This window comes from Symphalangus syndactylus, chromosome 13 (genome assembly GCF_028878055.3).
Source record: "Symphalangus syndactylus isolate Jambi chromosome 13, NHGRI_mSymSyn1-v2.1_pri, whole genome shotgun sequence".
NCBI lineage: Eukaryota > Metazoa > Chordata > Mammalia > Primates > Hylobatidae > Symphalangus > Symphalangus syndactylus.
In genome coordinates this window covers 107,605,897-107,621,207 of record NC_072435.2, presented here as the reverse complement: position 1 = coordinate 107,621,207, position 15,311 = coordinate 107,605,897, and the positions used below count along the sequence as shown (strand labels likewise).

The 15,311-nt window shown below is 40.1% G+C and overlaps 2 protein-coding genes across 8 annotated transcripts in view; both read left to right on the top strand.

Moving 5' to 3' along the window:
- Nucleotides 1–15,311, top strand: part of TMEM116 (transmembrane protein 116) — a 91,862-nt gene that overhangs the window by 8,336 nt on the left and 68,215 nt on the right. For 4 of the 7 annotated variants that reach the window (XM_055238728.2, XM_055238724.2, XM_055238727.2 and 1 more), the window contains exons 2-3: nucleotides 6,624–6,670; nucleotides 8,057–8,120. In XM_055238728.2, the coding sequence (XP_055094703.1) occupies nucleotides 6,657–6,670; nucleotides 8,057–8,120 (78 nt within the window). In that variant the 5' untranslated portion in view covers nucleotides 6,624–6,656. Of the gene's footprint in view, nucleotides 1–6,301; nucleotides 6,321–6,623; nucleotides 6,671–8,056; nucleotides 8,121–15,311 lie in introns of those variants that run through there. The other 3 variants (XM_063614512.1, XM_063614513.1, XM_063614511.1) reach the window with 2 other exon arrangements.
- Nucleotides 8,060–14,182, top strand: LOC129460624 (immediate early response 3-interacting protein 1-like). The gene is made up of 2 exons (XM_063614532.1): nucleotides 8,060–8,120; nucleotides 9,535–14,182. Exon 2 carries the CDS (start codon nucleotides 10,935–10,937, stop codon nucleotides 11,187–11,189), a length of 255 nt encoding a protein of 84 aa, XP_063470602.1. The 5' UTR covers nucleotides 8,060–8,120; nucleotides 9,535–10,934; the 3' UTR covers nucleotides 11,190–14,182.

Genomic DNA, 15,311 nt, shown 5'->3' with positions numbered 1-15,311 from the left:
ATATTTTACATCCTTTCTTTTATACTTTGAAATTCAGTGGATATTTACACTTACAACATGTCTCAGCTTGGATTGGCCACATTTCAAAAGCTCGACAACTACAGGTATTATTATAAATAGCATTTTATTTAGAATGCGACAGGTAAGTTACTTGCCCTCAAGGAAGTTATAGTCTATTGGGGGAATCAGACAACAAACATATAACCAAGATACTTGGATATTTGATAAACGTTACATTTCAGAGATGATATTTGAGCTGATACTTGAAGGATGAGAAGGAGCCCGTTGTGATTATCTGGAGGAAAGACAGAGGAAACAACTATTGCAAATGATCTAAAGTGGAAAAATGCTTGCATGTTGGAGGAATACACAGTGGTAGGCAGACTCTAAGATAGCCTCCAATGATCCCTGCCTCTGGATATTCGTGTTCTTGTATAATCCCTTAGTAAGATCTATGACCAAAACAGTATGGGAAAGGTGATGGGATCTTGCTTCAGTGATTTGGTTACGTAAGACTGTACCTTCCATCTTTCTAGGAGAACCTCTTGCAGAAGTCCACATGGCAAGGAACTGAGTGAAGCCTTTTGGTAACCGCTAAGAACTGAGGCCCTCAGTCTAACAGCCCTCATAGAACTGAATTACAACAATGACATGAGCTTGGAACCAGATTCTTCCCTATTTGAGCCTTCAAATGAGGGAGGCTCTACCTGTGGCCAATATCTTGATTATATCCTTTTGAGAGACCCTGAAGCAGAGGACCCAGTTAAGCCATGCTATGGACTTCTGACCCACAGAAGCTGTGAGATAATAAATGTGTATTTTAAGCCACCAAATTTGTAGAAAATTGTTATGCAACAATAGGTGTGTAATACTCATTTGATAAATATGCTCACTATGTTTTATTTCAAGTCATTGATGGAAGTGTTTTACAGAACAGTGCCAAGTCAGAATTCTGGTTCGTATCAATAGAAGTCATTGCTAAGTTAATATTAATCAATTACGTGGCATTCCATTAGGTTTATTTGTGCAATAAATGACCTTAATTATGCTTCTACTTTGTCTATATATTTTTCTTTTTTCTTTTTAAGAGACAGGGTCTCATTATGTGGTGTGATCATAACTCTTTGTAACCTCAAACTCAAGTTATCCTCCCACCTCAGCCTCCTGAGTTGCTAGGGCTACAGGCATGTGCCACCATACCTGGGTAATTTTTTACTTTATTTTTTGTAGAGACGGGATCTTACCGTGTCACCCAGGCTGGAGTGCAGTGGTGTGATTGTAACTCACTGAAGCCTTGAACTCCTGGGCTTAGGTCTCCTAAGTAACTATGATTACAGCATGAGTCATCATATCCAGGCTATATTTTCTAATTTTTTTTTTTGAGACAGAGTCTCGCTGTCGCCCAGGCTGGAGTGCAGTGGTGCGATCTCGCCTCACTGCAGGCTCCGTCCCCCGGGCTTCACGCCATTCTCCTGCCTCAGCCTCCCGAGTAGCTGGGACTACAGGCGCCCGCCACCTCGCCCGGCTAATTTTTTGTATTTTTAGTAGAGACGGGGTTTCACTGTGATAGCCAGGATGGTCTTGATCTCCTGACCTCATGATCCGTCTGCCTCGGCCTCCCAAAGTGCTGGGATTACAGGCGTGAGCCACCGCGCCCGGCTTTTTTTTTTTTTTTTTTTTTTTTTTTGAGATGGAGTCTCACTCCGTCACCCAAGCTGGAGTGTAATGGTGTGATCTCGGCTCACTGCAACCTCTGCCTCCTGGGTCCAAGCAATTCTTCTGCCTCAGCTTCCATGGTACCTGGGATTACAGAAGTGTGCCACCACATCTGGCTAATTTTTGTATTTTTAGTAAAGATGGGGTTTCTCCATGTTGGCCAGGCTGATCTTGAACTCCTGACCTCAGATGATCTGCCTGTCTCAGCCTCCCAAAGTGCTGGGATTATAGGCGTGAGCCACTGCACCTGGCCTGTTTTCTAATTTTTATTGCATGAAGTGTCTCACCAAATGCTTTGTCAGAATTTCAGATATATGTCTAGTAATTCTATCCAAAAAGAGAACGGGTTAGTCTGGCATTATTATTATTATATATATATTTTTGAGACAGGTTCTCCCTCTGTTGCCTAGGCTGGAGTGTAGTGGTGCAATCATGATTCACTGCAGCCTCAAACTCCTGGGCTCAAACAGTTCTCCTATCTCAGCCTTTATAGTAGCTAGGACTATAGGCATGTGCCACCATGCCTGACTGATTTTTGTAGAGACAGGGTTTTATTATGTTGTCTGGGCTGATCTTGACCTCCTGAGCTCAGGTGATCCTTCCTGCCTTGACCTCCCAAAGTGTTGAGATTATAGGTGTGACCACTGCACCCAGCCTTTTTTTTTTTTTTTTAAGTAAACCCATGCTGATTTAGCAGTTACTTTTTTTTTTTCTAATTGTTTGCAAACACATCTTTTGGACAATTCATTCTAGAATCTTATTTGGGATCAATACTAAGATCCTTGACGTATGGTTTGGTTTGCAGATGTCACATCTTTTTGCCTTTAATTTAGTTATCACCAGGTTTCTAGCAAGTTTCCCATTTTTACATGAGCTCTCAAATTTTTCTCAAATGGTTTATTGGGTTAACTGGCAAGTTTTATCAGAATTCTGGAGTGTAATTTGTTCAGGCCAGGAGTGGTGGATTTAGAGTAGTCAGGTGCTCTCTTACAATCTTTATCTTCAGTTCCCTCTTACAATGTTTGTTTTATACTTTATATTCTGAGTATTATCCTTTTTAGTCAGACAGAAACATATCCATTAATCATTACACCATGAATTCTAGCACTGGGCATTTCCTTCCTTGCTTTTGTTCCAAACTTCATTTTATTGGCAATAATTTTACTAAGATACAATTCAAAAGCATTTCATAATTGGTAGCTGTTATTACTAGAAATCTTTTTTTTTTTTTTTTTTGAGATGGAGTTTCGCTCTTGTTGCCCAGGCTGGAGTGCAATGGTGCGATCTTGGCTCACTGCGACCTCCGCCTCCTGGGTTCAAGCAATTCTTCTGCCTCAGCCTCCTGTGTAGCTGGCATTACGGGCACCCGCCACCATGCCTGGCTAATTATTTGTATTTAGTAGAGATGGGATTTCACCATGTTGGTCAGGCTGGTCTCGAATTCCTGACCTCAGGTGATCCACCTCGGCCTCCCAAAGTGCTGGGATTACAGGCATGCTCCACTGTGCCTGGCCCTAGAAATCTTTAAATGTTATTTTTAGAAAACTTTTTGGTTAAATAAAAATATTTTACAAAGGCAAGTGTCTTTCTTGACTTTGAGTAACTTGCTCATGATAGCAATTTTATGAATGTGTTAACTTCAATTGATATGTGATATATAGTAGTCAGTAAGTGAAGAACTGGGATAGGTTTGAACTTGCTAAGGAGCTTTTTTTTTGAGATGAAGTCTTGCTCTGTCATCCAGGCTGGAGTGCGGTGGCATGATCTTGGCTCACTGCAACTTCTGCCTCCCGGGTTCAAGCAATTCTCTGTCTCAGCCTCCCGAGTAGCTGGGATTACAGGCGCCCGCCACCATACCCAGCTAATTTTTGTATTTTTAGTAGAGACGGGGTTTCACCATCTTGGCCAGGCTGGTCTCCAACTCCTGACCTTGTGATCCACCCGCCTCGGCCTCCGAAAGTGTTGGGATTGCAGGCGCGAGCCACCCCGCCCAGCCTTTTTTTTTTTTTTTTTTTTTTAACACAGAGTTTCACTCTGTCACCCAGGCTGGAGCGTGAGTGCAGTGATGCAAACACACCTCACTGCAGCCTGGACCTCTCAGCCTCGAGATCCTCCTGCCTCAGCCTGCTGAGTAGTCTGGACCACAGGCATGCAAGGAGCTGTTTGCTAAAAAGAGATAAAGGAAAACTGAAAATAAATATCACCTCCTTCATCATTTGAGCTTGGGTTAGCCCTTTTAGAAAAGGAAGATGGCAAGATTATGTTTCCAAAGAGACTTCAAAGGGACAAAGTGCTGAATATACAGCAAGCAGGGGATTAATTTTGATAGAAAAACTGAAAAGTAAATCCCCAAATGTTGGTAGATGGTCTAGATGTTTTAGAAGAGAACGCCAAAGAGAAAAGTTATTCATCATTGATTATCCTAAGAAGTGCAGCAGACTAATTTGGCATGGCTGTTCTCTGAACAACATGAGATTTGTTCTTGACTGAAACAACAGTCCTTTGTCTAAAAGCATTTTCTTATCACTTGGTGAAACTGTCAGTAGTCTCCTCACCTTTATTAGGTAAGATGTATGAGTAGAGGCCTTAAAATACTTCCTAAGACGTTATGCTAGGGATTTCTGATCTAGAAATTTCCTGGTATTTTTAATTATTTGTTTACCTAACAATTTAAGCAAAGTGATTATAACTTAACCTCTATTTAACCATGTCTGGTCTTCCACTATAATCTTTTTGTTTGGTTGGTTTGGTTTCTGTTTTGTTTTATTTTTATTTATTTGTTTATTTATTTTGAGATGGAGTCTCGCTCTGTCATCCAGGCTGGAGTGCAGTGTCATGATCTCGGCTCATTGCAACCTCTACCTCCTGGGTTCAAGTGATTCTCATGCTTCAGCCTCCCAAGTAACTGGGATTACAGATGCATGCCACCCCGCCTGGTTTATATTTGTATTTTTAGTAGAGAAAGGTTTTGCCATGTTGGCCAGGCTGGTTTGGAATTCCTGACCTCAAGTGATCCACCCAACTTGGCCTCCTAAAGTGCTGGGATTACAGGCGTGGGCCAGCACACCTGGCCGTGTTTTATTTTGTTTTAGAAATGGTGTTTCGCTATGCTGCCCAGGTTGGAGTGCAATGGCTTTTCACAGGAACAGTGATAGCACACTGCAGCCTCAAACTCCTGGCCTCAAGAGACCCTTCTGCCTCCACCTCCCAAGTAGCCAGGACCACAGGTGCATGACATTGCATCTGGCTGTTTTTTGTTTTGTTTTGTTTTGGACTGTAATTTCAACCTGATATGAATAAATTAGTCATGTATTTAAATTACTCTAGCCACTCAAGTGATTTAATTTGTTATCAATAAGGATTTGTAGACTATATGAAATTATGGCTAGATGAAAGATACATAAATGGATGGTCTTCCTTCTGCTCTCTTTTTTCCTCCAGTCTTTGTCCAAATTTTATCAGTTCTTCCAAATCCTCTTTGAATGCTACTCTGTGTAGGTATATTCTTGCTGTGCGCAGATCATTTGAATTTTTGGTATTCAGGCCATTTTTCCTACTGTATTATAAGCTGTTAGAAGGCTGGGTCTATATCTTATTTATTTTTATATCTTCATAACACACTGCTTTGCACAAAGTTGATATTTAAGCATCAGTGTATTAATGAATAATGTAATTTATGACAAACATTAATAACCACCTCAGCTTTTCACTAGTATTACTAAAACTTTATTAATTGAGTGAATAGGCAATCTCTCTTTTCCATCACAGGCTTCTGTCTCTAAACAAGGGCAAATGTTAGGGAGACCTCCTTTCTATCTCATTTATTTCTCCCCCCACCCCTTTTTTTAGTTCCATTTCTCTATTGCAGCTCTATTTATCTTTTCACTATGACTCATTCTTTTTTTCTCAATCCTGCCCCTTCTGTATCTGTCTGCTTTTTATTACTCCTGCCTCTTGCTCCTTTTAATTCCTAATGCCACTTACAACTTTGTTTCCCTGTCACCTCGTCTTTCTGTTTTTGTTCTTTCTGCTTGGCTTTCTCCTCCACTTGTCACTACCTCTCTCCTTGCCCTCAAGGTACAGAGCAGGATTCAGTATAGGAGGAGCCCAGCTGGGGTAGGGGTGGAGCCACCTGTTCACAGCTTCAGGATTCAGAACCTGACTAGAAAGGATCGACTGCTCAAGGGTAGCTGGGACTGAAGTCCCTATGACCTTTCCACTAGAGGCTAGCATTCTGGAGGACAGTTGGGACTTGGTAAGGTCAGAAGCTCTCCCTGTCTTCCTTTGTGTTCTCCCTTTCTTCCTTCCTGTTCTGCATTTTTCACTCACAATCTCTCTCTCCATACTACTAACTTTTCTTCAGTTTCTCTGTTTTACTATTCTATCTTTCCTCTTTCTACCTATCAGTGAACTCTAGTATTTGTCTCTTCTGTTACCTATTCTTTCCACACATCTCTGTATTCTCTCTCAACATTTAACTTTTTCTACCCACTCTCCATTTTGTTCTTACTTTTATTGGTTTTCTCACCCAGGTTTCTTTTTTCTTAAACTCCTGGCCTCAAGTGGTCCTCTTACCTCAGCCTCTCAAAGTGTCGGGATTACAGGTATGAGCCACAGTGCCTGGCTAGCTTCCCTTTTTCATTTAGTCATTTTTCAATCCACATCTCTATTTTTTAAAAATCATACTATTTCCCAGAGAAATAGAAATAAGAGAGGAAAAAAGGAGCACCTTGTCTTTCCAGGGGCCTGTTCAGCCTTTTGACTCATTCTCAGGCTTATAGTATGTTTTGAGATTAGGCTTTGAAGAAAAATTCATGCTGTACAGATAGTTAATAATGAACTTAGAGTTAGGTTGAATATTCAGTGTAAAAGGTTTAATTTTATTCTTTTTTCCTTGTTTTACTTAGGTTCTTCCTGCAATACAGTGGATACAATTTGTCATGGCTACTTTGAGGTATGTTTATTTAATCTCATATAACTAAACTAGTATAAGCAAAATTCGTCAATTCTGTAGTTTTCCACATTTCCCCCTCGGAGATTTGCTTTTACTCTTTAGTTAAAGAGAAATGATATTCTTTATTATGTTGATATTTTCTTACTAATAAAATGACAACATTAACAACAATAACAACAAAAAATTGATTAAAGGATAACATCTGAACATCAGTGGACAACCTGGTCAACAGGATCAATTGCAAAATCAATAGCAAAGTGCTTACTTAAGCAGCACCTATACTAAAAATTGGAATGACATAGAGAAACTTGGCAGGGCTGAGCTCACACCTGTAATCCCAACACTTTGGGAAGCTGAGGTGGGCAGATCGCTTGAGCTCAGGAGTTTGAGACCATCCTGGGCAACGTGGTGAAACCCTGTCCCTACAGAAAACCAAAATAAAACAAAACAAACAAACCCCATAAAAATAGCTGGACATGGTGATATATGCCTGTAGTTCCATCTACTCAGGAGGAGCTGTGGTTGCGCCACTGCATTTCAGCCTGGTTGACAGAGCGAGACCCTATCTCAAAAAAAATTAAAAAAAAAACAAAAAGGTTGGCATGGCCTCTGGATAAGGAGAACATGCAAATTTGTGAAGCATTCTATATTTGTTTAAAAATATTGGCTGGATATGGTGGCCCATGCCTGTAATCCCAGCATTTTGGGAGGCCAAGGCAGGAGGATGGCCTGAGCCCAAGAGTTTGAGACCAGCCTGGGCAACATAGCGAGACCCTGTCTCTACAAAAAATTTAAAAAAATTAGCTGGGCATGGTAGCAGACACCCGTAGTTTCAGCTATTCAGGAGGCTAAGGTGGGAGGATCACTTTAGCCCAGGAGTTGGAGGCTGCAGTGAGCTGTGATTGTACGACTGTACTCTAGCCCAGGTGACGGAAGGAGACCCCGTCTCTAAAAAAAAAAATATGTGCAGGGCTGGGCATGGTGGCCCACACCTGTAATCTCAGTGCTTGAGAGGCCAAAGTGGGAAGATCACATGAGGCCAGGAGTTTGAGACCAGCCTGGGCAACATAGCAAGACCCTGTCTCTACAAAAAATAAAATAATTAGCCAGTTGTGGTGATGCACACCTATAGTCCTAGCTACTCAGGAGGCTGAGACAGGAGGATCACTGGGGCCCAGGAGTTCAAGGTTACGTTGAGCTACAGTGGCACCACTGCACTCCAGCCTGGCTGACATAGCAAGACCCTGTGTCTAAAAAATTTTTTAATGCAGTTTATTTTATATCAATTATGCCAATAAAACTGTAAAAAAAACCCAAAATTAATAACAAAAATGATGGCACTCCATTGTCCTGCTTTAATGATCAATCATCTTCTAAATCTCTCAGTGTTATAGGTTCAAGTTCACTTATTGCCTATGCCGTATTCCAGAATATACAGAAATCTCCAGAGGTGAGTGATTTCTCTTTATGTTGGATTTGAACTTTTTAGTGACTTAGTCTCTGAAACAAATAACAGATATTACCTGTAAATGGTGAAATAATTCTATGAATTACTTTTAAATTTGTCATGATGATACAATGAGATATTTTTGGCATGGTCAATAGGGCTCCCTTTTCTTCTAGGTAATTATTTTAGCTATACCTTTGAATTCTGAGAGATTAACTTTTTTTTTTTTTTGAGACATAGTCTTGCTCTGTCACCCAGGCTGGAGTGCAGTGGCACAATCTCGGCTCACTGCAAGCTCTGCCTCCCGAGTTCATGCCATTCTCCTGCCTCAGCCTTCTGAGTAGCTGGGACTACAGGCGCTCACCACCACGCCCGGCTAATTTTTTGTATTTTTAGTAGAGACAGGGTTTCACTGTGTTAGCCAGGATGGTCTCGATCTCCTGACCTCATGATCCACCTGCCTCGGCCTCCCAAAGTGCTGGGATTACAGGCGTGAGCCACCGTGCCCGGCCCTGAGATTAACTATTAAATGTGGATTTCTTTAGTATGCATTAATTGCTAAGGCTAAGGAAACAGAATGTTGTCTGAATCCGATATTCACTCTAAGCATAGCAGGAGCTTGCCTAGAGGTGAGTTCTCTGATTTTGATACTTTAGTAAAATTGCTACTGGGACTAGGAGGTTGTTTAAAAACTTTGCTGTATGAAACATACTTATTTTGCTTCTCTGGCCTTCTAGGCAATTGCAATTTTATGGTGAAAACAGAGTAAAAATACATCTTAAACTATTCATACCAAAAAGATCAAATTCAAAACCTTCCTGATTAACAGAGTACTAGGGAGACTGATGTATTTTCTAGCTTAGTAAACAGATTTTAAGAGAAATATAACAACTATTCTCTAACCAGACCAAATAGCACAAAATTAGACAAAGCATAGGTCAGGACATGTATGGGAGAGCTTTTATATGTGGAAAATGCCATTGGGTTTTATTGGGCTCACTTTAATAATAAAAGTAACGTCTGTATGTTGAACACTTAGTATTTTCCAACTATGCTGAGTGCTTTACATACTTAATCTCATTGGTCCTCATCAATCTATAACAGGGATAGTATTAGGCCCATTTCACAAAAGAGGAAATTGTGGTTCAAGGTCAGGAAATAATTTGTTCAAGTTACACAGTAAGTAGAAGAGCAGGGTTTTTTTTCTTTTTCTTTTCTTTTTTTTTTTTTTTTTTGAGATGGAGTCTCACTCTGTTGCCGCAGCTGAAGTGCAGTGGCACGATCTTGGCTCACTACAACGTCTGCCGCCTAGGTTCAAGTGATTCTCCTGTCTCAGCCTCCCAAGTAGCTGGGATTATAGGTGACTGCCACCGCGTCTAGCTAATTTTTTTTTTTTTTTTTTTTTTTTTGGAGACAGAGTTTCGCTCTTGTTGCCCAGGCTGGAGTGTGATGGTGCAATCTCGGCTCACTGCAACCTTCGTCTCCTGGGTTCAAGCAATTCTCCTGCTTCAGCCAGGGTTTCACCATCTTGGCCTGGTTAATCTTGAACTCCTGATCTCCTGATCCACCTGCCTGGACCTCCCAAAGTGCTGGGATTACAGGTGTGAGCCACCATACCTGGCCAAGAGCAAGGATTTTTAAAAGTCGATACTCTCAACTATAATTGCTCTCCAAACTAAACAAAATTTTTAATATTTATTATATTCTAGATATATTTGCTCAGTGCTTTCAATGTATTTTTCATTTAATCCTTAAAAAACTTTGAGATGGATATTATTAGTCTGATATTGCAGACAAGGAAACTGAATCCTGGTAAGGGGGACTTACCTAAGTTCTTAGAGCTAGTAAGTGTTGGAGCTGGAATTTGAATGCAACCTTGTCTTGTTCCAGAGCCTCTCCCCCATACACTTTTAAACCACCAAAATATAATGTCCAATGAAAATGGATTTTGAAGTTTCAGTGGTAGATTGTGACTGTGTAAGTCAAACTGGAAAGTAAAAGTCTTGATACTGTATTGTCATTGCCTGCCGAAGTAATTTTAAGGCAAACATCTTGTGATTCAGATTTTCTTAATGTTTATTTCCTTTGCTGGAATTTGAGTTCAGATATGACTAAGTTAATAAAGTCTGAGTTACACAATAGAGAGAGCTAAGCTTTATCTCTGAAAGCAGGGTTTCTCAACCTCAGCTTTATTGAGATTTGGGGCTAGATAATTATTTGTAGTCCTGTACATTAGGTTGTTTGGCAGCCTTTACCAGCTGGATACTAGTAGTAAATCCCCTGTTCTTCAGTTGTGACAACCAAAAATTTCTTCAAACAATGCCAAATGGTCCAGGTGTAGTGGCAGGTGCCTATAGTTCTAGCTACCCAGGAGGCTGAGGTGGGAGGATTGCTTGAGCACAGGAGTTCAAGGCTGCAGTGAGCTATGATCATATCACTGCACTTCAGCCTGGGTGACAGAGCAGGACCCCATCTCTTAAAAATAAAAAAATTGCTGAATATCCCTGTGAGGGTTGGATCGGGGCAAAATTGTTCTTGTTTGAAAACTACTATCCAAGGTGACTTTCTGGCATAACAGTGGGTTGGGACTTTATAAAGATATAAGGTGTTAAGGTCTAATTTGGCTTAGGACATGACTCTTTTTTCTTATTATTTATAATTAAAACAAAATAGAGATGCTCTTGAGTAGGGAGAGCTCTTGGTTTATTCTGCCCATGGTTTAAATTAAAGACAAATAGAGAGGAAAGCACCAGCCATGGTGGCGCCAAGTCCCTTGTGGTAGCAGAGAGGAATCAGCTGGACCTCACGGGAGCTTGGATGGTCATGGCCTTTACCTTGTACTCACTGCTGCAGGCAGCCCTGCTCTGTGTCAATGCCATTGCCATGCTGCACGAAGAGAGATTCCTCAAGAACATTGGCTGGAGAATAGACCAGAGAATTGGTGGATTTGGGGAAAAGCCAGGAATTAAATCTCAGCTAATGAACCGTATTCAATCTGTAACAACTGTGATGAGAATGCCATTGATAATAGTAAACTCAATTGCAATTGTGTTACTTTTATTATTTGGATGAATATCAGTAGAGGAAATGGAGACTCAGAAGAGATGCTAGCAGAAGTTATTATTTAGGTCATTACTGGAATAAAGGCTGAGATGGGAGGATCACTTGAGCCTGGGAGGCTCAGGAAGTAAGTAAGTAAGACTGCAGTAAGCCAAGATCGGGCCACTGCACTCCAGTCTGGGTGACAAAGTGAGACCCTATTTCAAAAAAAAAAAAGAAAAGAAAAAAAATCAGATCATGAGAGGCAGTAACTCTCCAGGACTGGAATATTTGCTCACTGTTAATGGTAGCTCACTGTGTGCTGAGATTGTTAAAAGAGTGCATAAGACTGTTGTTTCTGTTTTTAAAGATATTTTTCTATCTCTCATTTCTGAGGGATAAATTTTTTAAAAAAGTTTTGAAGTTCTTTGGGACTTAGCTATGATGTGAATGCTTATCCCTAGATGAAATTTAAAGGATTTTTAAAAAGTTATTGCTACACGTAAAATAATAAATAGGTAATTTGAGTAATTTTATTTTGAACTCCTTGGTTAATTATTTTTTTTTTTTTTTTTTTTTTTTTTTTTTTTTTTTTTTTTGAGACAGAGTCTCGCTCTGTCGCCCAGGCTAGAGTGCAGTGGCGCAATCTCGGCTCACTGCAAGCTCCGCCTCCCGGGTTCACGCCATTCTCCTGCCTCAGCCTCTCCGAGTAGCTGGGACTACAGGCGCCCGCCACCGCGCCCGGCTAATTTTTTGTATTTTTAGTAGAGACGGGGTTTCACCGTGGTCTCGATCTCCGGACCTCGTGATCCGCCCGCCTCAGCCTCCCAAAGTGCTGGGATTACAAGCGTGAGCCACCGCGCCCGGCTAATTATTTTGTTTGTATATTGTTTCAGCTACGGATAATTCAAATTTATAGACACTATTGTGGAGTAATACTCTCTGATATATCAAGGAGAATTGTGTTAGTCACATGATGATTTTGTTTTACTTTTTTAATGCATTTATTATTTTATTAATTGGACTAAATGTTGAGACCAGACCAGTGTCTACATATTTTCATTGTTAGAAAAATCTACAAAAGTCTACCCTTTCTACAATGATGACTTTAAAAAAAAAAAGCAGCATAAATATTAGCCTGCAAGAGCAGTCCTAAACAATCACAATTAAACTGTACTACACATGAAGACTGTTGTGAAGCATTTACCTCCCCCAAAATCTTTACAGTTCCATTTCTTGGTGAAGTGGCACGCTGTGGGTTGTGATTCTTAATTCTTCATTGTGTTTGTCAATAGGACATTCATGCTGGATAGGTTGTCTTTTGTTTATTTTTTTATGTCTCAAATCATCTTGTGGGATTGTTTGCTCATCTCGTAATACAGTTTTAAGCAGAAAGGTTGAAACAATGTAAATGGTTTTTGTGAAAATTATTGGTTACTATATATTTTTTTCTTTTTTTTTTTTTTTTGAGCTGGAGTCTCGCTGTGTAGCCCAAGCTGGAGTGCAGTGGCACAGTCTCAGCTCACTGCAACCTCCGTCACCAGGGTCTCGGTTCAAGCAATTCTGGCTCAGCCTCCTGAGTAGCTGGGATTACAGGCATGCGCCACTATGCCCAGCTAATTTTTGTATTTTTAGTAGAAACGGGGTTTCACCATGTTGGTCAAGCTGGTGTTGAACTCCTGACCTCATGATCCACCCTCCTTGGCCTCCCAAAGTGCTGGGATTACAGGCGTAAGCCACCGCGCCCAGCCCAGTTACAATATTTTTAAAGAGCTAGAATGGCCTCTTTGTAAATAGAAGAACATTTGTAAATAAAGTTGAATTTCTAAGTAAAAAAAAGGACACATACAAATGTATATATATGTGGGTTTTTTTTAAAGAGTTTTTGCTTTCATGTTTAGGACCATATCTTATGCTTTTTTGGGTTTTCTTTATTACCAGTCACTATGCTGGTTGTATTTTTCTTAAGAGCATGAGCTATATTATACATTTCTTTGTATTTCCTTCAAAATAATGCCTTGTTATACATAGGAGGGGTAGAATGTTTCTTGATTTCAATAATAGGTACTCAGTTAATTTTTGTTGTATAATTGATTGAACTTTATCTTCTGTTATTAGAATTGAGTGCAAGCAAACCTCACCTTGTTTTGTCCTCCTTTGCCCTGCTAAAAACTTCTGATATGTTTTAACATCTCCCTATACATAGGGCCCTTACCTTTCCTTTCCCCTTTTCCTCCTTTCCCTTTCCTGAGAGTCTTGCTTTGTCATTCAGGCTGGAGTGCAGTGGTGTGATCTCGGCTCACTGTAACCTCCATCTCCTGGATTCAAGTGATTCTCCTGCCTCAGCCTCCCGAGTAGCTGGGACTACAGGCATGTGCCATCATGCCTGGCTAATTTTTTTGTATTTTTAGTAGAGACAGGGTTTCACTACATTGGTCAGGCTGGTCTCGAACTCCTGATCTCAGGTGATCTCGCCTCGGCCTCCCAAAGTTCTGGGGATTACAGGCATGAGCCACTGCGCCTGGCCTCTTAGGGCTATTTCTTGAATTAATGATTAGAATGTTATTGCTCACAAAAGCTGCGTGGCTGCTTTTCTTCTCCAGGGATTATTTATGTGAAAGTTGATTATACATATTGGATCATTCTTGTCATACCCAACTAAATTGGAGTCGAGAAGCCAAGGGGAACAAGCTCTCAGAGCACATAGCACCTGCTCCAATAATTAATATTTTCACAAGCCCAGCTACTGAAATAGCCCAATGTAACCCTGAGACCAGTTTGATCTTGTAGTTGCCAAAATGACTTGCCCTGACTCTTAGGACTAGTTTTACATACCATGGTCACTCACTAATCAGAATTTGCCGACTCCCAAAACTTTCTTTGATGCCAGTGAGCTTGCTTTCAAAACAACATGTACTATTTCCCTTTCTAATAAAACTCCCAATCATCTCTTTGTTCTTCAGACATGTCTGTGTGTATGCCCTGAAACGCAATTCTTGCTTCCCAAATAAAACATTTTAAATTTAGAGATTTGTCTCTATATATTTATTGGCTTCACCATTTCATATTTAGTCTTAGTTTTTTTAATCTCTTAACAGTTATAAACTTGTGATAGCTCATAAGCCAGTAGAATCTATGACTGTGCCATCCAGCTGGAATTTTAGCAAGCTTACCCAGAGAAAAGGCCATATGTGGTTAACATAATAGCTGATATTTATTAAATACTTTATACTTTTAAATGTTTTATTACATATTATTACACTTTTTTATGTTTCTGTTAGCCAAGGCAACTTGACCATCTAACCCTATTAACAAGATATTAATTAGCATCTTATCTCTTTTTCTGGTTTGGGAGAAACATATGAGAAAAATCCTCTTGTACAGGTGGGCTTGGGAGAAAAAGATGAGAAAAATTCTCTTTTGTACACATGGGGAGATTAGTTCTCATATTAGGTAATATCTGTTTTTTGTTTTTGTTTTTGTTTTTTTTTTTTTTAGATAACAGGATTTTGCTGTGTCATTCAGGCCATAGTACAGGATCATAGCCTACTGTAGCCTCAAACTGCTAGGCCCAAGCCATCCTGCCACCTCAGCTTCCTGAATAGCTGAGACTACAGGTGCATGCCACTATATCCAGCTAATTTTTTTAATTTTTAATTTTGTAGAGACAGGGGTCTCATTATGTTGCCAAGGCTGGCCTGGAACTCCTGGCTTCATTCAGTCTTCCCGCCTCAGCCTCACAAAGTGCTGGGATTACAGGCTTGAGCCACAATGCTTGGCCAGGACTTTAAAATTTGTAAATGTATTTTTTTATTGTGAGATATATCAGACATGAATTATAATGCATAAAACATGTATGTACTGTTTAAAGAATGATTATAAACAAACACTAGTGACAAGAAATGGAACATTACCTGTACCTCCAGACATATACCTATTGAGGTTCTTCCCAATCACAGCTCTCCCTCTCACCTCTAGAGATAATCAGTATCCAGATTTCAGTCCTGTTGCTTTTTGTTCCCGTTAATACTTGCTGTTATCGGACTTTTAAAATTTTTGCCATGGGTGTGTAATTATTTTCTTATTGTGGTTTTAATTTTTCGTTTCCTTTGTTACTAATAAAGTAGGCTATATTTTCATATGTTTATGGCCATT